Genomic DNA, 22691 nt, shown 5'->3' on the forward strand with positions numbered 1-22691 from the left:
AAACGTAACATGTAAAGTATTGGTCCCATGTTTCATGAGCTGAAATAAAAGATCCCAGACATTTTTCATACACATAAAACACGTATTTCTCAAATGTTGTGCACAAATTCCTCTCCCTGTTAGAGAGGAATTCTCCTTTGCCAAGGTAATCCATCCACCTGACAGGTGGGGCATATCAAGAAGCTAATTAAACAACATGAACATTACTCAGGTGAACCTTGTGCTGGGGACAATAAAAAGCCACTCAAAAATGTGCAGTTTTGACACACAACACAATGCCACAGATTTCTCGAGTTTTAAGGGAGCATGCAATTGGCATGCTGACTGCAGGAACGTCCACCAGAACTGTTGCCAGAGAATTGAATGTTAATTTCTCTACCGTAACCAGCCTCCAATGTCGTTTTAGAGAATTTGGCAGTAACGTCCAACCGGCCTCACAACCGCATACCACGTGTATGGCGGTGTAAGGACAAACAGTTTGCTGATGTCAAAATTGTGAACGGAGTGCCCCATGGTGGCGGTGGAGTTATGGAATGGGCTGGCACAAGCTACGGACAACAAACACAATTGTATTTTATCAATGGCAATTTGAATGCACAAAGATACTGTGACGAGATCCTGAGGCCCATTGTAGTGCCACAACATTCCACAGGCCACAATCAACAGTCTGATCAACTCTATGCAAAGGAGATGTGTTGTGTTGCATGAGGCAAATGGTGATAATACCAGATACTGACTGGTTTTCTGATCCACGCCCCTACTTTTTATTTTTTTTAAATATATTTGACCAAAATCATATCTGTATTCCCAGTCGTGTGAAATCCATAGATTATGGCCTAATTAATTTATTTCAATTGACTGATTTCTTCATATGAATTATCACTCAGTAACATTTTTGAAATTGTTACATGTTGTGTTTATATTTTTGTTCGTTAGAGAAGAAGTCCCAGGGGAGAACCATATTAGTGGGGAAACAGAAGGGGGAAGACAGTCAACCTCCAGAAGACTGCCATGGCAACACAAATACACTGCTAATTAGTGATCATTCAAATGTGCACACTTACTCTCTCATGCACCATGCCAAAACATTCCGTGCACACACCATGAAGCAATTTCTCCAGTCAGGTGACATTCTACTCAGTGGTGGAATCAAAGGAAACTGAATTTAATCCTAAATTGACCTTGAGGGAGATACTGAATCAATGCAGAGCGTAAATGGACTTGCCTTTGACTTGAATCAATTAAATAATCCCCTCTTTGTAGGTTAAACAATGGCGGTAGCAGCTGTATTCTGTATTTAGCAGCATGGTTATCAGCCAGGATGGTTATCAGCCAGAATGGACAGAACATACTGTGCCATGTTTTGCCTTGATGAGCTCTACCTAGACTTGTGTGTTCCTTTTGGGATGTGTTTTGGGGTAAGGTCTGGCTGCCACCAGAGGATTCTTCCTCCTCCTCAGTAGGCTATTTCTCTGGTCTGATCTTGGCCAGCGTCCACCGGCCGTCCTGCCAAGCTGCTGGAGGTTTATGGCCCACATTTGTCACACTGCTCAGCTCCTTTGAAGCTGCTACAGAATAATAGGCTACAAACTACAGCACCAGCTACTGACCGTGGCTAAAATCAAAGCGCTGTGACGTTTGTTTGCTCACTGATGTTAATAAACGGTTTGCAGCTTACTTGCAAGAGGATATAGAAAAGAGAGGCGCAAGGGAGAGTTGGCAAAATGATAATCACTCCTTTTCAAGCTTAAATCAATTAGAATGAATTTATATATACAACACATTGGAGAACATATTTAAGGAATGTACTGTACATGCTACATTTCTGTGAATATTGATATGTCTAGTGGAACATCAGTACATTACCTTTCCTGGGTGTCGTCATTCATAAGAACAATTGAATTGCAGGATGAGGGAAATGTCAGACAACAAAATATCTACAAAATAGCACATAATGGATGTGTTATACTGCCCTGATGATTCAGTGTAAGGCATATTTTGGCTGAGAGCAGCTGTGACATAGACCGATATGCTGATAATGAAGACAAGCTCCTAAGGCAAGCCTCCATTCTACACATTCTGACAAACCCTATACCATCTCCATAGAAGCATGATACCCATTACATATAGATTATACTGTATCTATCTTATTTAATGATGGGCTGCTCAACCAAATCACATGAACTACTGCACCGCAAACACAAGCATTTCATTATTAATAATGCCTGCTGTAGATAATAGGACAATAACTCATAAATGTCCCTGTCATTCCTGTGTATAGCAAGGCTTTTTTTAATGGAGATCGGTATTGGAATTGGAGTTCAAACCAGACATTTGCTGCCCAAGAAGAATATGAGGTTTGGTGGCTCCAGGAATTTCATCATTCCAGGAATGCTAGACAAATCGTTTCGTTCTGCAAAGTTCGAAGTGACAGGTGGCATGTGGCAAGTGCTCACATTTTTCATTGCATCACTTATTGAATCAGTTCAAGCCAGTTTGCTGTAGGTAACTATTAATGCAAGTCCGTATACTGTCATCAGCAAGGACTAAACACTTCTGTGTCGTCCCTGTTCTGAGTAAAGTGGCAATCCATCTCTGGAGGACAAGTGGAGCTGGGGTCTGCAAGCCAATCCAAAATATATCAACTGATCTCACATCTCCCCGCCATAGACATCTAAGGAACCTCATCTCAGGCCTGCTTACAACGGAATTCATTATCAAAAGCCCCTCTGATAAAAAGGATACAAATCTAGCATTCAGCCACTTTGTACTCCGTCACCTTTGGGAGCAATGGGTTTGCGAGACATGTTACTGGACCGAGGGAGGTCGTTTCTGTGTTCCGTTTAGGCTACCCAGGGTTGCCCCGCTTTTCAAGAAGCAATGGAGCATCTCCTGGTGAAAAGTCTCAAGAACACACCTTGTCAACTCTTCGACCATTAGCATTTCACCCTGTGTCATCCAGTATCTCTAGCTTATGTCTGTATCTCTTCTATCCAATTCATGAAGCATAGGCCATGTTTCACTCTTGTTTTGAGTTTGTCATAGGGCATCATCAATTATTCACATTTTCCTCTACATATTGAACATGTTTCCTTTTCTGCACATACATATTTAAAGGCTCTTCCCTCCTTAGGACATTTCACCAGGATAAATCAAAGTAACATGAGGCTTTATTGCGAAAGCTTCAGAGAGGAATTCAATCTAATGGCAATGCATGAGAATGTATTTCTGCATTCTGTTAGAGATGCAGGGTCAGAAATATTCAAATTGATTGAAATGTAAATCCAAAACAGCTTTCTGATAACCCCTGCTAGACTAGTAATGATAAATCATGTGAATAGCCATTTGATTTGCCATCTTGACTGTTACTGGGGAGCCATTTTCAAGACTTGGTGTTTGAGAAACTCTTAATACAGTAATTGAATATACTTGGCAGTATATATGCCATTCCTTTTTAAACTTTATTTAGCTGTCTGCGATATTTTCCTTGAAAACCGGTATGTGTTCAGACCCTTTGCTGTTTCCATTGGTCGTCCTTGAGATGTTTCTACAACTTGATTGGAGTCCACCTGTGGTAAATTCAATTGATTGGACATGATTTGGAAAGGTACACACCTGTTTACATTATATAAGGTCCCACAGTTGTCAGTGTATGTCAGAGCAAAAACTAAGCCATGAGGTTGAAGGAACTGTCTGTAGAGCTCTGAGACAGGATTGTGTCAAGAAACAGATCTGGGGAAGAGTACCAAAAAATGTCTGCAGCATTGAAGGTCGCCAAGAACACAGTGGCCTTCATCATTCTTAAATGGTAGAAGTTTGGAACCACCAATACTCTTTCTAAAGCTGGCCACCCGGCCAAACTGAGCAATAGGAGGAGAAGGACCTTGGTCAGGGAGGTGACCAAGAACCCGATGGTCACTCTGACAGAGCTCTAGAGTTCCTCTGTGGAGATGGGAGAACCTTCCAGAAGGACAACCATCTCTGCAGCACTCCACCAATCAGGCCTTTATGGTAGAGTGGCCAGACAGAAGCCATTCCTCAGTAAAAGGCACATGACAACACACTTGGAGTTTGCCAAAAGGCACCTAAAGGACCCTCAGAACATGAGACACAAGATTCTCTGGTCTGATGAAACCAACATTGAACTCTTTGGCCTGAATATCAAGTGTCACGTCTTTAGGAAACCTGGCACCAACCAAAAGGTGAAACATGGTGGTGGCAGCGTCATGCAGTGGGGATTTTTTTCAGCAGCAGGGACTACGAGATTAGTCAGGATCGAGGGAAAGATGAACTGAGCAAAGTACAGAGAGATCCTTGATGAAAACCGTCTCCAGAGCGCTCAGGACCTCAGACTGGGATGAATTGTCCAACAGGACAACGACCCTAAGCACACACCCAAGACAATGCGGGAGTGGCTTTTGGACAAGTCTCAATGACCTTGAGTGGCCCAGCCAGAGCCCGGACTTGAACCCAATCGAACATCTCCAGAAAGACATGAAAATAGCTGTGCACAACACTCCTCATCCAACCTGACAGAGCTTGAGAGGATCTGCAGAGAAGAATGGGAGAAACTCCCCAAATACAGGTGTGCCAAGCTTGTAGCGTCATACGCAAAAAGACAGGCTGTAATCGCTGTCAAAGGTGATTCCACAAAGTACTGAGTAAAGGGTCTGAATACTTATGTAAATGTGATATTTCAGCTTTTTATTTTTAATACATTTGAATAAAAATGTATTGTGTGTAGATTAATTAATTTAATCAATTTTAGAATAAGGCTGTAACAACCAAATTTGGAAAAAGTCAAGGGGTCTGAATACATTCTGAGTGCACTATACACATGTTACATCTGGTGTCACCCTGAATGATGTCCCCACACCTCACTCATAGTTCTCTAGTTCCAGTGTAGCACCCACCCATCTAAACACTCCTTGAGCTTGGCTTATATAGCCTACTATCAATAACTAATAAAGATAGGTAGGCATACCAGTTAATAATCATATATTGTTAGTCTAACTGATGAACCAGCTCAGTGGTAGATGAGACTGAAGCCATGTCTGATGGCCCAGCTTTGATTCAACTTGTACTTTGATCTAATTCCAAAATCTCTGTGCAAATTCACAGCGTGTCACATTTTGCAAAGCAGTCTGGGAAGAATCTTAGAATTTCTGACTTTGGCAATGACTTCACCCATGCAAACCTTCTTTCAACATCTCCTTCTTGAACACTGCAATACAAGCTATTGCATTGATATTTAATACCAAGGACCAAAATATTTTGGGTCATGATTCTAGTAATATACTGATAAACATAACATGATGATTTGACTGCCAAACCCCAAACAAGGGGCATGTCCAGGAGTTGTAATTCTGCCCATAAATCCTCTTAGAGGTGGGAAGCAATCAGATTTCAAGGATGAGCAGTGAATCCTAGCTTTCAATAGTCTGGGTGTCACAACTGGGTCACATCTAGGCCACCCCATCCCCACCCTGTCGGCACACACGCAAACACACACACACACACACATTCAAACATACACATACAAACAGGCAAGCATGCACAGTACACTCTTAAATATGACCTAAAATCAGACAGACAGCACATCAATTAATGTCATTTATTGAATAGGTCAATGTTCACTATCGCTGTACTGTAGCTGGGTGTGGTACAGTGCATTGAGTTGCCTAAGGCCTCATGAAAGGGAATAGGCCCACCAAACATGGGAATGGGCTCACTTTAATCTTAGACTAGAGGCACCAGGATTGAAGAGTTCCTAATAAATCTTGTTTATAGCCCCCATCAGATCCTAAATGGCTCTGATTCCACTTCGGAGTGTCAAATCAATAGAATACAGCAGTAAATGATCTCAGTGAAATATGGGCTAATGGAAGGTATTCCAAGGCCCGTTCTCAGAGCGTGCGCAGATCAGCTGGCAGGCATATTTACTGTCATTTTCAACCTCTCCTTGTCCCAATCTGTAATCCCAACATGTCTTAAGATGACGTCATGCCACAATGACTACTACCCTGTAGCACTCACATCTGTAATCATGAAGTGCTTGAAAGGCTGTTTTTATGGCACATCTCAACTCTATCATCCCAGACACCTTAGATCCACTCCAATTTGCATACCGCCCCAACAGATCCATAGACGACGCAATCTCAATTGCACTTCACACTGCTCTCACCCACCTACAGTGCCATCAGAAAGTATTTATACCCCTTGATTTATTCCACATTTTGTTGTGTCACAGCCTTAATTCAAAATGGTTTAAATATATGTTTTTTTTCTCACACATCTACGCACAATACACCATAATTACAAAGTTAACAAATTTTGCAAATTTATTGAAAATGAAATCCAGAAATATCTCATTTACATAAGTATTTACACATGTACATGTTAGAATCACCTTTGGCAGCAATTACAGCTGTGAGTCTTTCTAGGTAGGTCTCTAAGTGCTTTGCACACCTGGATTGTACAATATTTGCACATTATTCTCAAAAACATTACTCTGTCAAGTTGGTTGTTGATCATTGCTAGACAGCCATTTTCAAGTCTTGACATAGATTTTCAAGCTGATTTAAGACAAACTGTAAGTAGGCCACTCAGGAACCTTCAATATCATCTTGGTAAGCAACTGCAGTGTATATTTGGCCTTGTGTGTTAGGTTATTGTCCTGCTGAAAGGTGAATTTGTCCCCCAGCGCATGTTGGAAAGCAGACTGAACCATGTTTTCCTCTAAGATTTTTCCTGTGCTTAGCTCTATTCCATTTATTTTTATGCTAAAAAAACTCCCTAGTCCTTGTCGATGACAAGCATACACATAACATGATGCAGCCATCACCATACTTGAAAATACAGTATGAAGAGTGGTACTCAGTGATGTGTTGTGTTGGATTTGCCCCAAACATACTGTATAGTAACGCTTTATATTCAGGACATAAAGCTCATTTGCTTTACCAATTTTTTGGGAGTTTTACTTTAGTGCCTTATTGCAAACAGGATGCACGTTTTGGAATATTTTTATTATGTCAGGCTTCCTTATTTTCACTCTGTCAATTAGGTTAGTATTATGGAGTAACTACAATGTTGTTGATCCATCCTCAGTTTTCTCCTATCACACTCTGTAACTGTTTTAAAGTCACCATTGGCCTCATGGTGAAATCCCTGAGTGGTTTCTTTCCTCTCCGGCAACTTTGTTTGGAAGGACACCTGTACCATTGTAGTGACTGGGTCATCTTACATCATGAAAGCACCTCTTCCCCCTCAGGAGGTTGAAAACGTTTGGCATGGACCCTCAAGTCCTCAAAAGGTTCTACAACTGCACCATTGAGAGCATCTTGACTGGCTGCATCACTTCTTAGTATGACAACAGCACCGCTCTCGATCACATGCCGCTAAAGAGCGGGGTGCGGACAGCCCAATACATCACTAGGGCCGAGCTCCCTGCCATCCAGGACCTCTATATCAGGCGTTGTGAAAGGAAGGCCTAGATAATTGTTAAAGACTCCAGCCACCCAAGCCGTAGACTGTTCTCTCTGGTTTATGCACGGCAAGAGGTACCGCTGCATCAAGTCTGAGACCAACTGGCTCTTGAACAGCTTTTATCCCTAAGACATAAGACCGCTAAGTAGCTAACAGAATGGTTACACAGACTTTCTGAGTTGACCATTGTATTTTATTTGTATTTTGTGCACACTCACAATACTCTAAACACTCATGCATACTGACACTCTAACACACACATAACATGAACACCCATTTTAACGGACTCTACAGACATACACACACACACTCACATACAATCATAACTTACGGTGCTGCTACTCTGTTTATCATTTATCCTGATACCTAGTCACATTACCCCCATACATATCTATTTCTATCACTCCAGTATCATGCACATAGTAAATATACTGTTGCAACTGACCCTGTATATAACTTCTTGCATTCTCTTGGTCTTTCTATTTCTTGTTTTTGTTCTACTATATGTTATTTTTTATGATACATTGGGCCTTTTAAGAAAGGCATTTCACTGTACTTGTGCATGTGACATTAGAACTTGAAACGTTATATGTGAAACTAACACGTTTGTATTTCACTTGGAAAACAACACACTTGTTTGATGAGTATTGTATGAAAAATGGCTTATTCATAGAATCTAATAAGTGGCAACATTTCAATGAACATATTACACAGTCTTATACGGTACAGAATACTGTCTATCAATACAATCCCAATCACTGGGATGCTTGTAACCGCATCATGTGTGTGACTAATGATAGGTGCATAATTCTGTTTATCTGCTCCTCCAGAGTGATGAGAAATTAATCTGGATTAAGGATGGCTTGAGTAAAAAGTAATCTAGCATAGTGCCAGTGAACGATGCTAAAGCATGGCTGCTTGACACCCTGATTCAATACTCAATGCCTGAGACAAAGTAACATCCCTTTCAAATTGTATTAGGGGAGAGTGGGGTAAATTGAGCCAAAGGGATGAATTGAGCCACCCTTGTTTCTAGGAAACCATACACAAAATGTATTTTATGGCCAAATATTTAGGAAGAGGTCATCATTTCATAGAGTCTGTGAAGGAAGAAACAACATGGAAAAAGTAGTAAGCAAGTTAAATCCAAAAAACTGATTTTCAAGAAGTTAAATTAATTTAAATGTTTAAGATTGTTCTATACATCAGTTGGGGTCTCTATAAGTTTTAATATGAGGTCCTCAACCTAGCATGAAAGTGTATCCTTGTAGCAATGTGGGCTAATATAGTCAAAATGTTTGCCTTGGGGTAAATTGCATTTGGGAAATAAAGATATACATGGTTTTAAAAAGGTAGTGGCAATATTTCATTCAGTACAGACATTTGTAGGCAGCTTAATTTACCCTGTTCCCATGGCTAAATGTTTCCCTATATCTGGGGTAAATTGTGCCAAGAGTCCAATTTTTTGGGGACAAACTGTGTTATAAAAACTGTAAAGTTTACATGAACTCTGATTTTTTTCCAGGGATACACATCCTGCTGAAAATATATTGAGATATCAACGGTTAAAATGAGTTACAGTACAGCTCATGTAAGGAAATATGTCAATAGAAATACATTAATTATGCCCTAATCTATGGATTTTACCTGACTGGCCAGGGGCGCAGCCATGGGTGGGCCTGGAAGGGCATAGGCCCACCAATTTGGCAGCCTGGCCCACCTACTGGGGAGTGAGGCCCAGCCAATTAGAATGAGTTTTTCCACACAAAAGGGCTTTATTACAGACATAAATACTCCTCAGTTTCATCAGCTGTCCAGGTGGCTGGTATCACACGATGTGGAGGTCCTGGGCTGGCGTGGTGTCACGTTCGTCCTAACGAGGAGACCAAGGCGCAGCGTGATAAGAATACATGCTTCTTTATTTACACAAACTAACAAAACAAACGTGAAGCTATAAGACACGAATGCTGACAGGCAACTACACAGAAAATAACCCACAAAACCAAAATGGAAAATGGCAAGAGAGACAACGATAAACAGCTGCCTCTGATTGGGAACCAATTCAGGCCACCATAGACCTACATTTACCTAGACATACCAAAACGCCATAGATGTACAAAAACCCTAGACAAGCCAAAAACACACATACCACCATCGTCACACCCTGACCTAACCAAAAATAATAAACAAAACAAAGATAACTTAGGTCAGGGCGTGACAGTACCCTCCCCCCCAAAGGTATGGACTCCCGGCCGCAAACCTAAACCTATATGGGAGGGGCTGGCTGGGCATCTAACCTCGGTGGCGGCTCTGGTACTGGACGGAGCCCCCCTTCTTTACACTGAGTCCTCTCTTGTAGCACTGACCCATGGATCATCGACGGAGGTTCTGGACTGGGGACCGTTTCTGGAGACCCCGGGCTGGGGACCCCCGCTGCGTGGATCATCTAGTGTGCTCTACTGTGTACTGTACTGAACTCTTTATGTTCTGGACTGGGGACCTTTTCTCGAGACCCCGGACTGGGACCGTCGCTGGAGATCCTGGGCTGGGGACCGTCGTTGGAGGTTCCGGACTGGGTACCTTCGCCGGACACTCTGGACTGGGTACTGTCGCCGGACGCTCTGGACTGGGTACGGTCGCCGGATGCCTAGGCGCACTATAGGCCTGGTGCATGGTGGCGGCACTGGTGGTACCGGGCTGGGGACACGCATCTCAGGGCGAGTGCGAGGAGCAGGAACAGGGTGTACTGGACCCTGGAGGCGCACTGGAGGCCTGGTGCGTGGTGCAGGCACTGGTGGTACCGGGCTGGTGACACGCACCTCAGGGCGAGTGCGGGGAGAAGGAACAGCACGTACTGGACTGTGGAGGCACACTGGAGGTCTGGAGTGTAGAGATGACACAACCCATCCTGGCTGGATGTTTATTTTCGCCCTGCAAATGCACTGGGCTGTGCAAACTCACCGGAGACACAGTACGCAGAGCTGGCGCAGGATATCCTGGTCCAAGGAGGTATACTGGAGACCAGGAGTGCTGAGCCGGCACCCTCCTTCCTGGCTGGATGCCCATTCTAACCCGGCCAGTGCGAGGAGCTGGAATAGAGCACACCGGGCTAGAATAGCGCACTGGAGACACCGTGAGTTCTACCACATAACACGGTGCCTGACCAGTAACACGCCCCCCACAGTAAGCACAAGGAGTAGGCTCAGGTCTCCGACTGCCTACTCCTCACGGGCTTCCGTGCAAGCCTTGTACCTATTCTCCGGTATTTTTCCTCATAGTATCGCTGTTCTGCTTTCGCTGCCTCCATCTCCTCCTTAGGATGACGATATCTAATATCTCCTCCCAGGTCCATTTCCCCAATAAGCGCTGTTCCTCCTTTTCATGCTGCTTGGTCCTGGTTTGGTGGGTTATTTTGTCACGGTCGTCATAAGGAGGAGACCAAGGCGCAGCGTGAAAAGCGTACATTCTATTTTATTAAATGTATGCAACACTGAACAAAACTATACAAAATAACAAAATGTGATGCAATATGACTAGTGAAAACATGCAACTAAACATAGAATAATAACCCACAAAACCAAAATGGAAAATGGCAAACTAAATAGGATCCCCAATCAGAGACAACGATAAACAGCTGCCTCTGATTGGGAACCAATTCAGGCCACCATAGACCTACATATACCTAGACATACTAAAACCCCATAGATATACAAAAACCCTAGAGAGGACAAAAAAACCTAAAAAATACAAAAACTAAACCAACCACCCTGACCTAACCAAAAATGTTAAAGAAAACAAAGATAAGGCCCGTGCGTGACACGTGGTTGCACGTGGTCTGCTGTTTTGAGGCCGGTTGGACGTACTGCCAAATTCTCTAAAACAACGTTGGAGGCAGCTTATGGTGGATAAATTAACATTCAATTCTCTTGCATCAACTCTGGTGGACATTGCTGCAGTCAGCATGCCAATTGCCCGCTCCCTCAAAACTTGAGACATCTGTGGGATTATTGAATGACAAAACTGCACATTTTAGAGTGGCCTTTTATTGTCCCCAGCACAAGGTGCACATGTGTAATGATCATACTATTTAATCAGCTTCTTGATATGCAACACCTGTCAGGTGGACGGATTATCTTGGCAAAGGAGGAGAAATGTAAACAAATTTGTGCACAAAATGTGAGACATAAGCTTTTTGTGTAAATGAAATGTCTGGTATCATTTATTTCAGCTCATGAAACATGGGGTGAACACTTCACATGTTGCGTTTTTATTTTTGCTCAGTACATTCACATTCAGAATGTATTATGTATGTATTAAGGACAAAAGTCTGTCAGCACCTTCAGTTTAAATGATTGAATGTGTGATTGTAACAGTTTTCTTTAGGTGAAGTAGAGGCGGACCAAAACGCAGCGTGGTGGTTATTCATGTTTTTTAATAAAGACACTATACATGAATAAACTAACAAAACAATAAACGTGGAAAACCAAAAACAGCCCTATCTGGTACAAAACACAGAGACAGGAACAATCACCCACAAACACACAGTGAATTCCCAGGCTACCTAAATATGATTCCCAATCAGAGACAATGACTAACACCTGCCTCTGATTGAGAACCATATCAGACCAGACATAGAAATAGACAAACAAGACATCAAACATAGAATGCCCACTCAGATCACACCCTGGCCAACCAAAACATAGAAACATACAAAGCAAACTATGGTCAGGGTGTGACAGTGATAAGATAGGTAGTACATTAATTAGGATAATTCAGTAAAGATAGGTAGTACATTAATTAGGATAATTCAATGAATACCTAAAGCAAATCTAAATGTAATTGATAGTTAAGGAAAATATGCCCTTTTGAAATTGCAAACAATGTGTGGGAGGATGGAAGATTGGATATAGGAAGGAGGGGAGGGTGGGATTAGAGTTGGCTGCTGCAGCATGCTGGAGAAGTGACATTTTCCATGGGATATCCATCACTGGGGCCTAATGGTTTTCAGGAGCACTTGCTCGCGAAATGGCATTCTTAAAATGGTTAATTAATAAATGAATGTGTGATGAATGGCTCCTGGTGTTTTCTTTGCTTATGAAATAATACAACATTTTTACTGACTCTAATGATCAAAGAGCACACTTAATTCTAATCTAGTAAATTCTGATTACTTTGGACACCATCAGAAGACAGACAAGGGAATTGAGTTTGTATGCATTGCTAATTTGATGTATGGCTCAGCTTTGTGTAATTCAAGGATCATAATAGACAACGTGATGGAAAAATGATATCTATCATTGGAGTAATGGAGTCATAGGTACAAAGTTGATTGATCACTGCAAGAAAATCTCTCCTGCACAAATCAATAGGCTATGGTGATCCAACGACTGGAGTCTAGGACAGCAGAGTGGATAGAACTGGGAGAGCATAACATTGTTGTTTTCAGATTAATCCAGTCTTGAGACAGTAGATTGCAAGACCAAGACGATACCAGTATCATAATCCTCGTTAGTTCCATTGCAAGGAAACTAAACACAAAGTGGATTTAACTTATTTAGGAAACAGCACTAATGTTGAAAAGAAACTCACATGTATTTCTTTTCCAAGCTGTAGCACACAATATTTTCCATACAGCAGGATTTTAAAGGACCAAATGGTTTGGTCGGCTTCGTGTTTTCATATTTTTGCAAACTATAATATATTGCGATACTGGTATTGTCACAGCCCTAGTAAATAGGCTATGGGTAGTTTCACGGTAACAGAATTGCTCAGATTTTTCACTTAAAATGTATCCCAAACAAAAAACATTGATTTCAAAGTTTAACAAACCCTACCATTCTATGCACAATGACAACTTTTAACAATTTACACTGAACATTTGACAAAAACACATTTACTGTGCAGATGCAAAGTTTGGTAACAGAATTTCGGTAAAATCTACCTCAGTTTTTTGTGTCCAAATTTTACAAAACTCTAAGATTCAATGAGGTCTGCAGAAAGAATGAAGTGTCAACTATGACATGACACTTTGACTACTGTAGAGTTCAGTGCAGTAGAGTACAGTAGAGTTAAGTATAGTACAGTAGACCACAGTAGAGTATAGTGTACACAACTCTAGTGTGCTCTACTGTGTACTGTACTGAACTCTACTTTACTCTACTGTACTGAGCTGTCCAAACTTGAGAACCAAGCTGTGGTGTGTGACTACTATGACTTCCCATTGTAGCCAATTCAAACGCAGAAATCCTATTACCGATTTTTCAGAAATTGATATCAGTAAAAACACTAACAATATAATTGATATGTCTACCTTTACTTTTGTGAACTTTCATTGTCCTCCATTATTTACATTTGAGTAATTTAGCAGAAGCTCTTATCCAGAGTGACTCACAGTAGTGAATGCATACATTTTCGTCCCCTGTGGGAAATGCTCTACAAACTGAGCCACAGGGACCATCCCCATGAGGGAGAATTTCAAGGCTCAAGGCAATGTTTCCTAAACTTACAGAAGGCAGAAACATTTCTACAAAACTATAAGAACTATAATTGTAAATATCAGTTGGCAGATGTCTATGTGCAAATCCGTGTTAATGTGATGTCTTTTCCTATGATATGACATTCAAATTATTTTCAGCCCACATTTGTTTCAGGCCTGGCTTTTATATATATGACTGTTACCACCCACAAGCATGGCATTGTTTATTTCAGAAACAGCTGCAAAGTTATTCCTCTACGTGACTGAGATGAGCCAAATAGCCTTCTGTCCACTTGGCCGCCTGAGCCATGGATCTAATAAAAATAGGGGGTGCAAACATATGATTTTTCACCTTCACTTTTTCTGCCAGAAAATGATCGTAATATATTGGATAATTTGTCAATTTTGACATATGTTTTAGCTAGTCTGTATTAAAAAAAAATCTATATAACAATTTTATAAATGTTATCATTTGTGATATGATAGCATTTTGCAAACGCGCTCCCCCCATCACCCCAAAATGAATGGTTTTGACCACTAAAGTTTTGTTTCACTACACATTCCATTGATTTGATTGGTGTAACGTTAGCTAGATAATGAAAAGGAACCCATGAATGAAGATTCAAGGAACTTATGTCATTTGTGCCATGCATGATCATGAGCAAAATAATTGTAGTCTATCATGCCACTTCCCCTGTAAGAACCATGAGTATGGGCTGAATTGACTTTGCTGTACCGTAGCCAAAGCCTGCCAGCAAACTACCAAAGATTGCACTGTGTCCATTACAATGTAGAAAAATGCATATCAGCTATCTTTCAAAAGTTACCCATATAACCAGAGCTACAACTTATTATTTCTACAGCAGATTCGCAGCTGCAATTTATAGAAGATGCCAAAACTTTGGAGATAAGTCAAAGATAGGCCAGTGGTTTCCATCTGTGGCAAGGTTTTCCCTAAATCAATACTTACGACAAATCCAGTTCCAAATCCAGGTACATTAACCCCAGAACCAGCCACAGAGCCAGCTAGCTAATCATTTGAATATGATGTAAGTTAAAAAAAACAGCAACAATAGATAATATTAGCTAGCTAGATAAGGTTGGAAAGACAGCTAGCTAGCTAGCTAGATAAGGTTAGCATGCTACTGTAGATAGCTACACTGACAGATGTCCATCAACTCCACGTGGAAATTCGTTGAACATACATTTCTTAAAAGATAATATGGAATCCAGTGAGGGTGCTGACAGTAATCTTCCAGGAAAGCAAAATGATGCAAGAACCTCTCATTAGATCAATCCATCACACTGGATAATTTATTTCTGCAGCTTTTACCCTTCCATAAGGGGAGTTACCAGCCACAACCACAACCATCATCACTATCCCTGCCTTTCATCCATAAAGAACTTTAGTCTTTGTGAATTTCACATTGGAAATTGCACATTATACAACAACTCAGCATTCTATCACATAGGTTTTTATTGTCTTAATTCAAAAAGAGGCTGAATGGTTGTGTGCTCATTGTTATGCACCTGTCAGCAAAGGGTGTGGATGAAATAACCAAATTCACTAATTTGAAGGGTTGTTCACATACCCCTTCAAATGAGTGGATATGGTTATTTCATCCACAACTGTTGCTGACAGGTGTATAACAATGAGCACACAGCCATGTAACCTCCATAGACAAACATTGACAGTAGAATGGGATTTACTGAAGAGCTCAGTGACTTTCAACATGCCCCCTGTCACGGGATTCCAAGTTCCAACAAGTCAGTTCATCAAATTTCTGCCATGCTTGAGCTTCCCCGGTAAGTGCTGTAATTGTGAACTGGAAACGCCTCGGAGCAACAACGGCCAGCCGCGATGTGGTAGGCCACACAAGATCACAGAACAGGACCATCGAGTGCTGAAACGCGTAGCGCGTATAAATCGTCTGTCCTCGGTTGCAACACTTACTACCAAGTTCCAAACTGCATCTGGATGCAACGTCAGCACAATAACTGTTTGTCGGGAGCTTCATGAAATGGGTTTCCATGGCCGAGCAGACGCACACAAGCGCAATGCCAAGGGTCAGCTGGAGTGGTGTAAAGCTCGCCACCATTTAACTCTGGAGCAGTGAATCACATTTCACCATCTGGCAGTCCGATGGACGAATCTGGGAGAACGCCAGGAGAACCCTACCTGCTCCAATGCATAGTACCAACTGTAAGGTTTGGTGGAAAAGGAATAATGATCTGGGGCTGATTTTCATTTCAGGCACTTAGTTCCAGTGAAGGGAAATCTTAACACTACAGCATAAAATAACATTATAGATGATTTAGTGATTCCAACTTAGTGGCAACAGTTTGGAGAAGGCCCTTTCCTTTTTCAGCATAACAATGCCCCTGTGCACAAACTGAGGTCTATACAGAAATGGTTTGTCGAGATCGGTGTGGAAGAAATTGACTGGCCTGCGCAGAGCCGTGACCTCAACCCCATTGAACACCTTTGGGATGATTTGGAATGCCAACTGTGAGCCAGGCCTAATTGCCCAGCATCAGTGCCCGACCTCACTAATGCTCTTGTGGTTGAATGGAAGCAAGTCCCCGCAGCAATGTTCCAACATCTAATGGAAGGCCTTCCCAGAAGAGTGGGACCAACTCCATATTAATGCCCATGATTTTGGAATCAGATGTGCAACGGGCTGGTGTCCACATACGTTGAACATCTCATTCCAAATATATATATATATAAATTAATGGTAAATCACCCATGGCACATTTTACATTTTTTCTAGATTTGCAACACAAAACCAGCCAATGTCTGGAAGCATTTAAATGTCTTGATTAAAAAATAGTTAATCGCAAATTAGAAAGAAATAGTGACTAGTCAGTACCTTAGCTTCTTCTCAAACCAAGCAGTAATTACAGATAGTGGTGACTCACGTGTTTTTCGGTTCACATGGGTCCATGTGGGAGTGGAGGCAGGCCTCTCCGTCGTGTGTTCATGGGTCCACATTTGTGTGGAGTCATGCAGCACAGTGGGGTTAGAAGGTTTAGGACTGGAGGTGGTAAAAGTGGAGGCGGCGACCGGTGCGGCGTTGGTTGTAGTAATAAGGGGGCCTTGTGGTCCTCCGCCCCCAGAGTTGCCTTGGCGCTGTGTGGTGCTGCGAGGTGTAACCTGGCTGCCTGATGCACCACCCACCTTGGCTGTAGTAGTGGTGCCACCAGGGTGGTTGGCGACGACAGTTAGAGTTCTGCCCCTTACTGCCGTGATGGTGGTTGTGGTGGGGTTGGCCACGGTAGTAATGGTTGCCGTGGTGGTAGTACTGGTGGTGTCTGAGTTCTTAGGCAAGGCGCTGGGCTTGGAGAGATGGGGGGGAAACATGGGGTCCTGTCCTATACCCTTGGCGTCCACCAGGTCTGTGGGCACGTAGTCCCTAACAGAGCCCACCACAATCCATTTGAGCAGCATCAGGCTTAGTCCCAAGCCAATGAAGCCTATGAGTAGAGGGACAACACATAGCCATGTCTGCTGGCGGGGCCACAGGGTGCAGCCTCCACAGCGCAGGCGCCCTGGTTCTTGGGCTTGGACCTGCTCTCGCTCCCCACTCCCCTCTGGACACTCCTCCAGGATCACTGCCCCGGATGTGACTGCACCGGAGCTCTCGCTCATCCTGCACGCGGCTTAGCAAGGGTTAACCTTGGGGCCAGGCGCGTGACAGGCATGGGCAGCACGAGGCAGAATGGCAACCGACAATGCTGGACATCAAGAAGGAAACACAGGCAACAAGATGCTCACAAACGCATACACACACACAGTAACACACACATACAGATACGTACAAACAAACACACTCAGACACACTCAGAGATGCACAACAGAGGTGGAAAAAGCCGATGTAGATGCGTTGGAACTTGGAATGATCTTTAGTCCAACTGAAATCCTCCCCAAAAGCGACCAAGACTTCCAACTCCGAGGACGATCCAGACAAAATAGATGAAGAGGAGAATAGAATAGCCCTCTTTATTTCACACCCTTTCTCATTCCCTCGGTCAATATTCCAAGATGGGGCGTTTGAGTTATTGATGCTGATGAGAAAAACTTACAGGGGCTGTTCTGAATCCCTCACCTACAGTAAGTAGGCAAGGCAGACAGGATCCTTGAGTTTCTGCAGCTATCTCACCGTAGCTGAGTCAGCTTCTCAGCCCCAGATACAGAAAGCTGTCCCTCCCGTCAGAGAGAAAAGAGATTTGCCCTGGGTGCGCTGTTGCTCCCTCTTCAGACCACCCGCTCTCTACAACATCCACAAAGGTACTCTCTTTTTATGCTTTTTTTCTTCAGTTTTGGAGCAAAACCAAGCCAACTCCCAGCACTGAGTTGTTTGCTATTCTCCAGTGGGAAAAAAGACAGAATCCATTGATGACAACGAGGAGAAAAAACAACCTTGGAGCTTAGAGATAGAGAGAGAAAAGGATGGGTGAATGGTGGCAGAATAAGGGTGTTTCTGTCGTTTGCGATGCGTTGTCCCCTTCCTCTCCTACCGTAGCTCAGGTTCCCCAAGCTGTCCACTCTCTGCCCCGCCGTGTCTGTGCACTGCCTGTTAATGCAGCAGCGAGCTAGAAACCTGTCCCTTATCCGCCAACTACATTCGCATACTAAGAAAAAGAGAAGAAGAGAGAGAGAAGATAAGGATCCTCTCAGAAAAAGACAGTAAAGGAGATGTAGAAAGAGAGAGGGAGCCGTTGAAACCCACCCTGTACCACTCCTCTCCCTGTTCTTCTACTTCAGGTCCCTGTATGAGGAATGGCAGCCTTCCAGTCAATGTTGGGATTTGTTGCAGTTTTTGCTGTTTTTGTCTCTCCAGGGATTGCTTCAGGATGATTAGAGATCTCCACAACAGACTCTTCGGCTTTACAGCCTGACCCTCCTGTGGTTTTAGCCAAGGATGCTGATCCAGCAGACTGGTGGCTCTGGTATTCGAATCAGGGAGACAGCTGCTTCCCTGCCCTGCTGCTGCTGATGCTGAGAGAGAGAGAGGGAGAGCAAATGAGAGAGAGAGAAAAAAGCAGGGACTGAGCAGAATGTGCACACTGGTAGAGTGAGAGGGAGAGAGAGACAGAGAGGGAGGGAAGTGAGAGAGAGAAACGGGGCTGCACCTGCTATCTCCACCAGCATTTGGAAGATTGCCCGCCTCTGAGAGAGAAAGAGGGAGGGGCAGAGGGAGAGAGGAAGAGAGAGAGGAAGAGAGAGAAGGAGAGAGAGACAGAGAGAGAGAGAGAGAGTGAGTGAGAGAGACAGAGAGAGATGAAGAATGCATGCACAAATCCTGGGCAAAGCTCTGCAGTATTAGCAGACTGACGCATGTTACCAGAACAGAACAGGCTGCATCTTAGTATCAGCAACACCGGCAGAGCAGAGTCACAATGCAGGAGCTGTCACTCACTCACATAGAGCCTCCCAGTTATGTCTCTGAAACAAAGAGGGAATTGAAATTAAAGAGAGGAGGAAGGAAGGATGAGGCTGAGAGGGTAAGAGGGGGTATAGCTCAATAGAAAAGCATTGAAAAAGAAAGGTTTGTGACATGAATGAAAAAGCATCATAACATTGATCAGTGGTTATCTAGGAGATGGTGGTTTTGGGGATAGACCAGAAGCCTATATTTCCAGTTAAACTATTTCCAGTTAGATGTTGTTACGATGTCTGTCCTGCTATCCCCATCATGCCTCCTCTTTCACAGGGCAACGATAACAACCAGTAACAAGGCTCCTCCTATGGGTCCCCAAGGTAATGTGGAGAGATAAGTTTTACACCTCTCAGACATGCACATATACCATCACGTTGTCAAACAAAGGCTGTTAAACGCCATTGCAGAGACAAATGTCAATACTGACACTGTCATACATAAAACGGACACAGCACAATACAGACCTATCAACACTTTCAGGTAATAAATCAAAAGGAATTATTCATTCAACTATATGACTTACATAGTAAAATGCAGGTTTAAGTAGTATGTAAGATGCTGTTGATCAACTACGTAGTGCCCTGGGTGTTGATCAAAAAAAGTCTGTGCGTTCTTTACTTTATTTCTGTCTTCAGTCGATGAGTCATTGTAACATGTTGTCCAGTACACAACTCCCCCACATACTGTCTGTCCTTTTCTATTCAGACTGTTAATGTACATCTTCAACTTTATTTTCATTCATTCTCTCAATAATTACAACAGCCATCTTGAATTACCAAGACAACCTAACAGTCAAGTAAGCGTACTGCATTCTGTACTGTCATGACAACGTAACATCATGCCAGAGAAATATGTCAATGTGTTGGTTGCATTTGTTGAAGCGTTTTTCATTGCATTACAATTGGATATGCTTATCTGAGCAAGATGAAGTACCATGTGAATTGACAATAAAGGCATCTCATCTCATCACATTTTATTATATTTTATTGCAGCTAATATCAAATGAAGTCTCTTTAGGGTGCGACTTTCCACAAAGATTATTTGAGCACTAAAAATGATTTCTCGATCCAGTTTAATGATTCAAATTATGTCCTTGATGGCACAGCATAGCTTTAATGTATGAAGATTTTGCGAAAAATTGCTCTAGAACGATATTTACGAAGTTGTGTCTTTTAACCCGATCCACCACAGAGAGCCAATGGGAGAAGCAAGGGGATAAGTTGAGCCCATTCCTCATTCTAAACACAAGTGTGTGCAAACCCTCCCAGCGTCTATTTATTCATCACTCATGTATCTAACCTAATGCTGCTCATTAATGGCTGACAGTACGCTACGTATTTGTACCTGTCTGATTTAGGACGCATCAAGCTGCCAGTTTACATCAACTCAATAATTAACCAGCCAGATACACATACTATACACACACACACACGCTTATAAGAAATCCCGCTACGCCCTCAGACGAACCATCAAACAGGCAAGCGTCAGCACAGGACTAAGATTGAATCCTACTACACCGGCTCTGATGCTCGTCGGATGAGGCAGGGCTTGAAAAATGTTATGGACTACAAAGGGAAGCCCAGCCGTGACGCGAGCCTACCAGATGAGCTAAATGCCTTTTATGCTCACTTCGAGGCAAGCAACACTGAAGCATGCATGAGAGCATCAGCTGTTCCAGATGACTGTGTGATCACGCTCTCCGTAGTCGATGTGAGCAAGACAGGTCAACATTCACAAAGCCATGGGGCTAGATGGATTACCAGGACGCGTACTCAAAGCATGCGTGGACCAACTGGCAAGTGTCTTCACTGACATTTTCAACCTCTCCCTGACCGAATCTGTAATACCTACATGTTTCAAACAGACCACCATAGTCCCTGTGCCCAAGAAAACCCCAACAGATCCACAGATGACGTAATCTCAATCGCACTCCACACTTCCCTTTCCCACCTGGACAAAAGAAACACCTATGTGAAACACCTGTGTCATTGACTACAGCTCAGCGTTCAACACCATAGTTCCCACAAAGCTCATCACTAAGCTAAGGACCCTGGGACTAAACACCCCCCTCTGCAACAGGATCCTGGACTATCTGACGGGCTGCCTCCAAGTGGTAAGGGTAGGCAACAACACACCTGCCACACTGATCCTGATCACTGGTGCCCCTCAGGGGTGTGTGTTTAGTCTCCTCCTGTACTTCCGGTTTACCCACGACTGCGTGGCCAAGCACGACTCCAACACCATAATTAAGTTTGCTGACGACGCAACAGTGGTAGGCTGAAAATCGACAGCGATGCAACAGCCTATAGGGAGGAGGTCAGAGACCTGGCAGTGTGGTACCAGGACAACAACCTCTCCCTCAGTGTGAGCAAGACAAAGGAGCTGATCGTGGACTATAGGAAAAGGAGGGCCGCACAGACCCCCATTAACATTGACAAGGCTGAAGTGGAGCAGGTAGAGAGCTTCAAGTTCCTTGGTGTCCACATCACCAACGAACTGCCATGGTCCAAACACACCAAGACAGTCATGAAGAGGGCACGACAACACCTTTTCCCTCTCAGGAGACTGAAAAGATTTGGCATGGGTCACCAGATCCTCAAAAAGCTCTACAGCTGCACCATCGAGAGCATCCTGACCAGTTGCATCACCTCCTGGTATGGCAACTGCTCGGCATCTTACCATAAGGCCCTACAGAGGGTAGTGCGTAAGGCCCAGTACATCACTGGGGCCAAGCTTCCTGACATCCAGGACCTATATATATATAGGAAGGCGCCCCCTTTATTTTTACACTGCTGCTACTCGCTGTTTATTATGTATGCATAGTCACTTTACAAATTACCAAGACTAATCTTTTTTTTTTTTTTACTTCAGTTTATTTAGTAAATATTTTCCTAACTCTATTTCTTGAAATGCATTGTTGATTAAGGGCTTGTAAGTAATCGTTTCACATTAATGTCTACACCTGTTGTATTCGGTGCATGTGACAAATAAAATTTCATTTGACTTTGACACACACACACACACACACACACACACACACACACACACACACACACACACACACACACACACACACACACACACACAGGCACAAACACATAAATACTTTGTCCAGCAGCAGACACAGTAACAGGCATTTCACACAGTCCTGCCCCCGCTGATGCCTAGATAGCTTTTGACAATGCACATAAACACATTGCTGGTGCTTCCAAGCGGAAACCTGCCCCAAATCAAAAGCCGACAAGGAAAACTCAAGCAAATGTTAGCTCTCCAAAGATCCCATTAGA

At 43.1% G+C, this 22691-nt stretch overlaps 1 protein-coding gene across 2 annotated transcripts in view; it reads right to left on the reverse strand.

The window, feature by feature from the left end:
* The window catches only part of LOC112253118 (pro-neuregulin-3, membrane-bound isoform), a 394019-nt gene extending 374986 nt beyond the window's left edge, over positions 1-19033 (reverse strand). Inside the window, exons 1-2 of one of the 2 annotated variants that reach the window (XM_042323631.1) lie at positions 18694-19033; positions 16883-18595 (exon numbers count right to left, since the gene is read on the reverse strand). In XM_042323631.1, coding sequence (XP_042179565.1) covers positions 16883-17612 — 730 coding nt within the window. In that variant the 5' untranslated portion in view covers positions 17613-18595; positions 18694-19033. Of the gene's footprint in view, positions 1-16882 lie in introns of both variants that reach the window. The other variant, XM_024425051.2, reaches the window with a different exon arrangement.
* Between the last annotated feature and the right edge of the window lie 3658 nt (positions 19034-22691).

Source organism: Oncorhynchus tshawytscha, linkage group LG06 (assembly GCF_018296145.1).
Source record: "Oncorhynchus tshawytscha isolate Ot180627B linkage group LG06, Otsh_v2.0, whole genome shotgun sequence".
NCBI classification, from domain to species: Eukaryota; Metazoa; Chordata; class Actinopteri; order Salmoniformes; family Salmonidae; genus Oncorhynchus; species Oncorhynchus tshawytscha.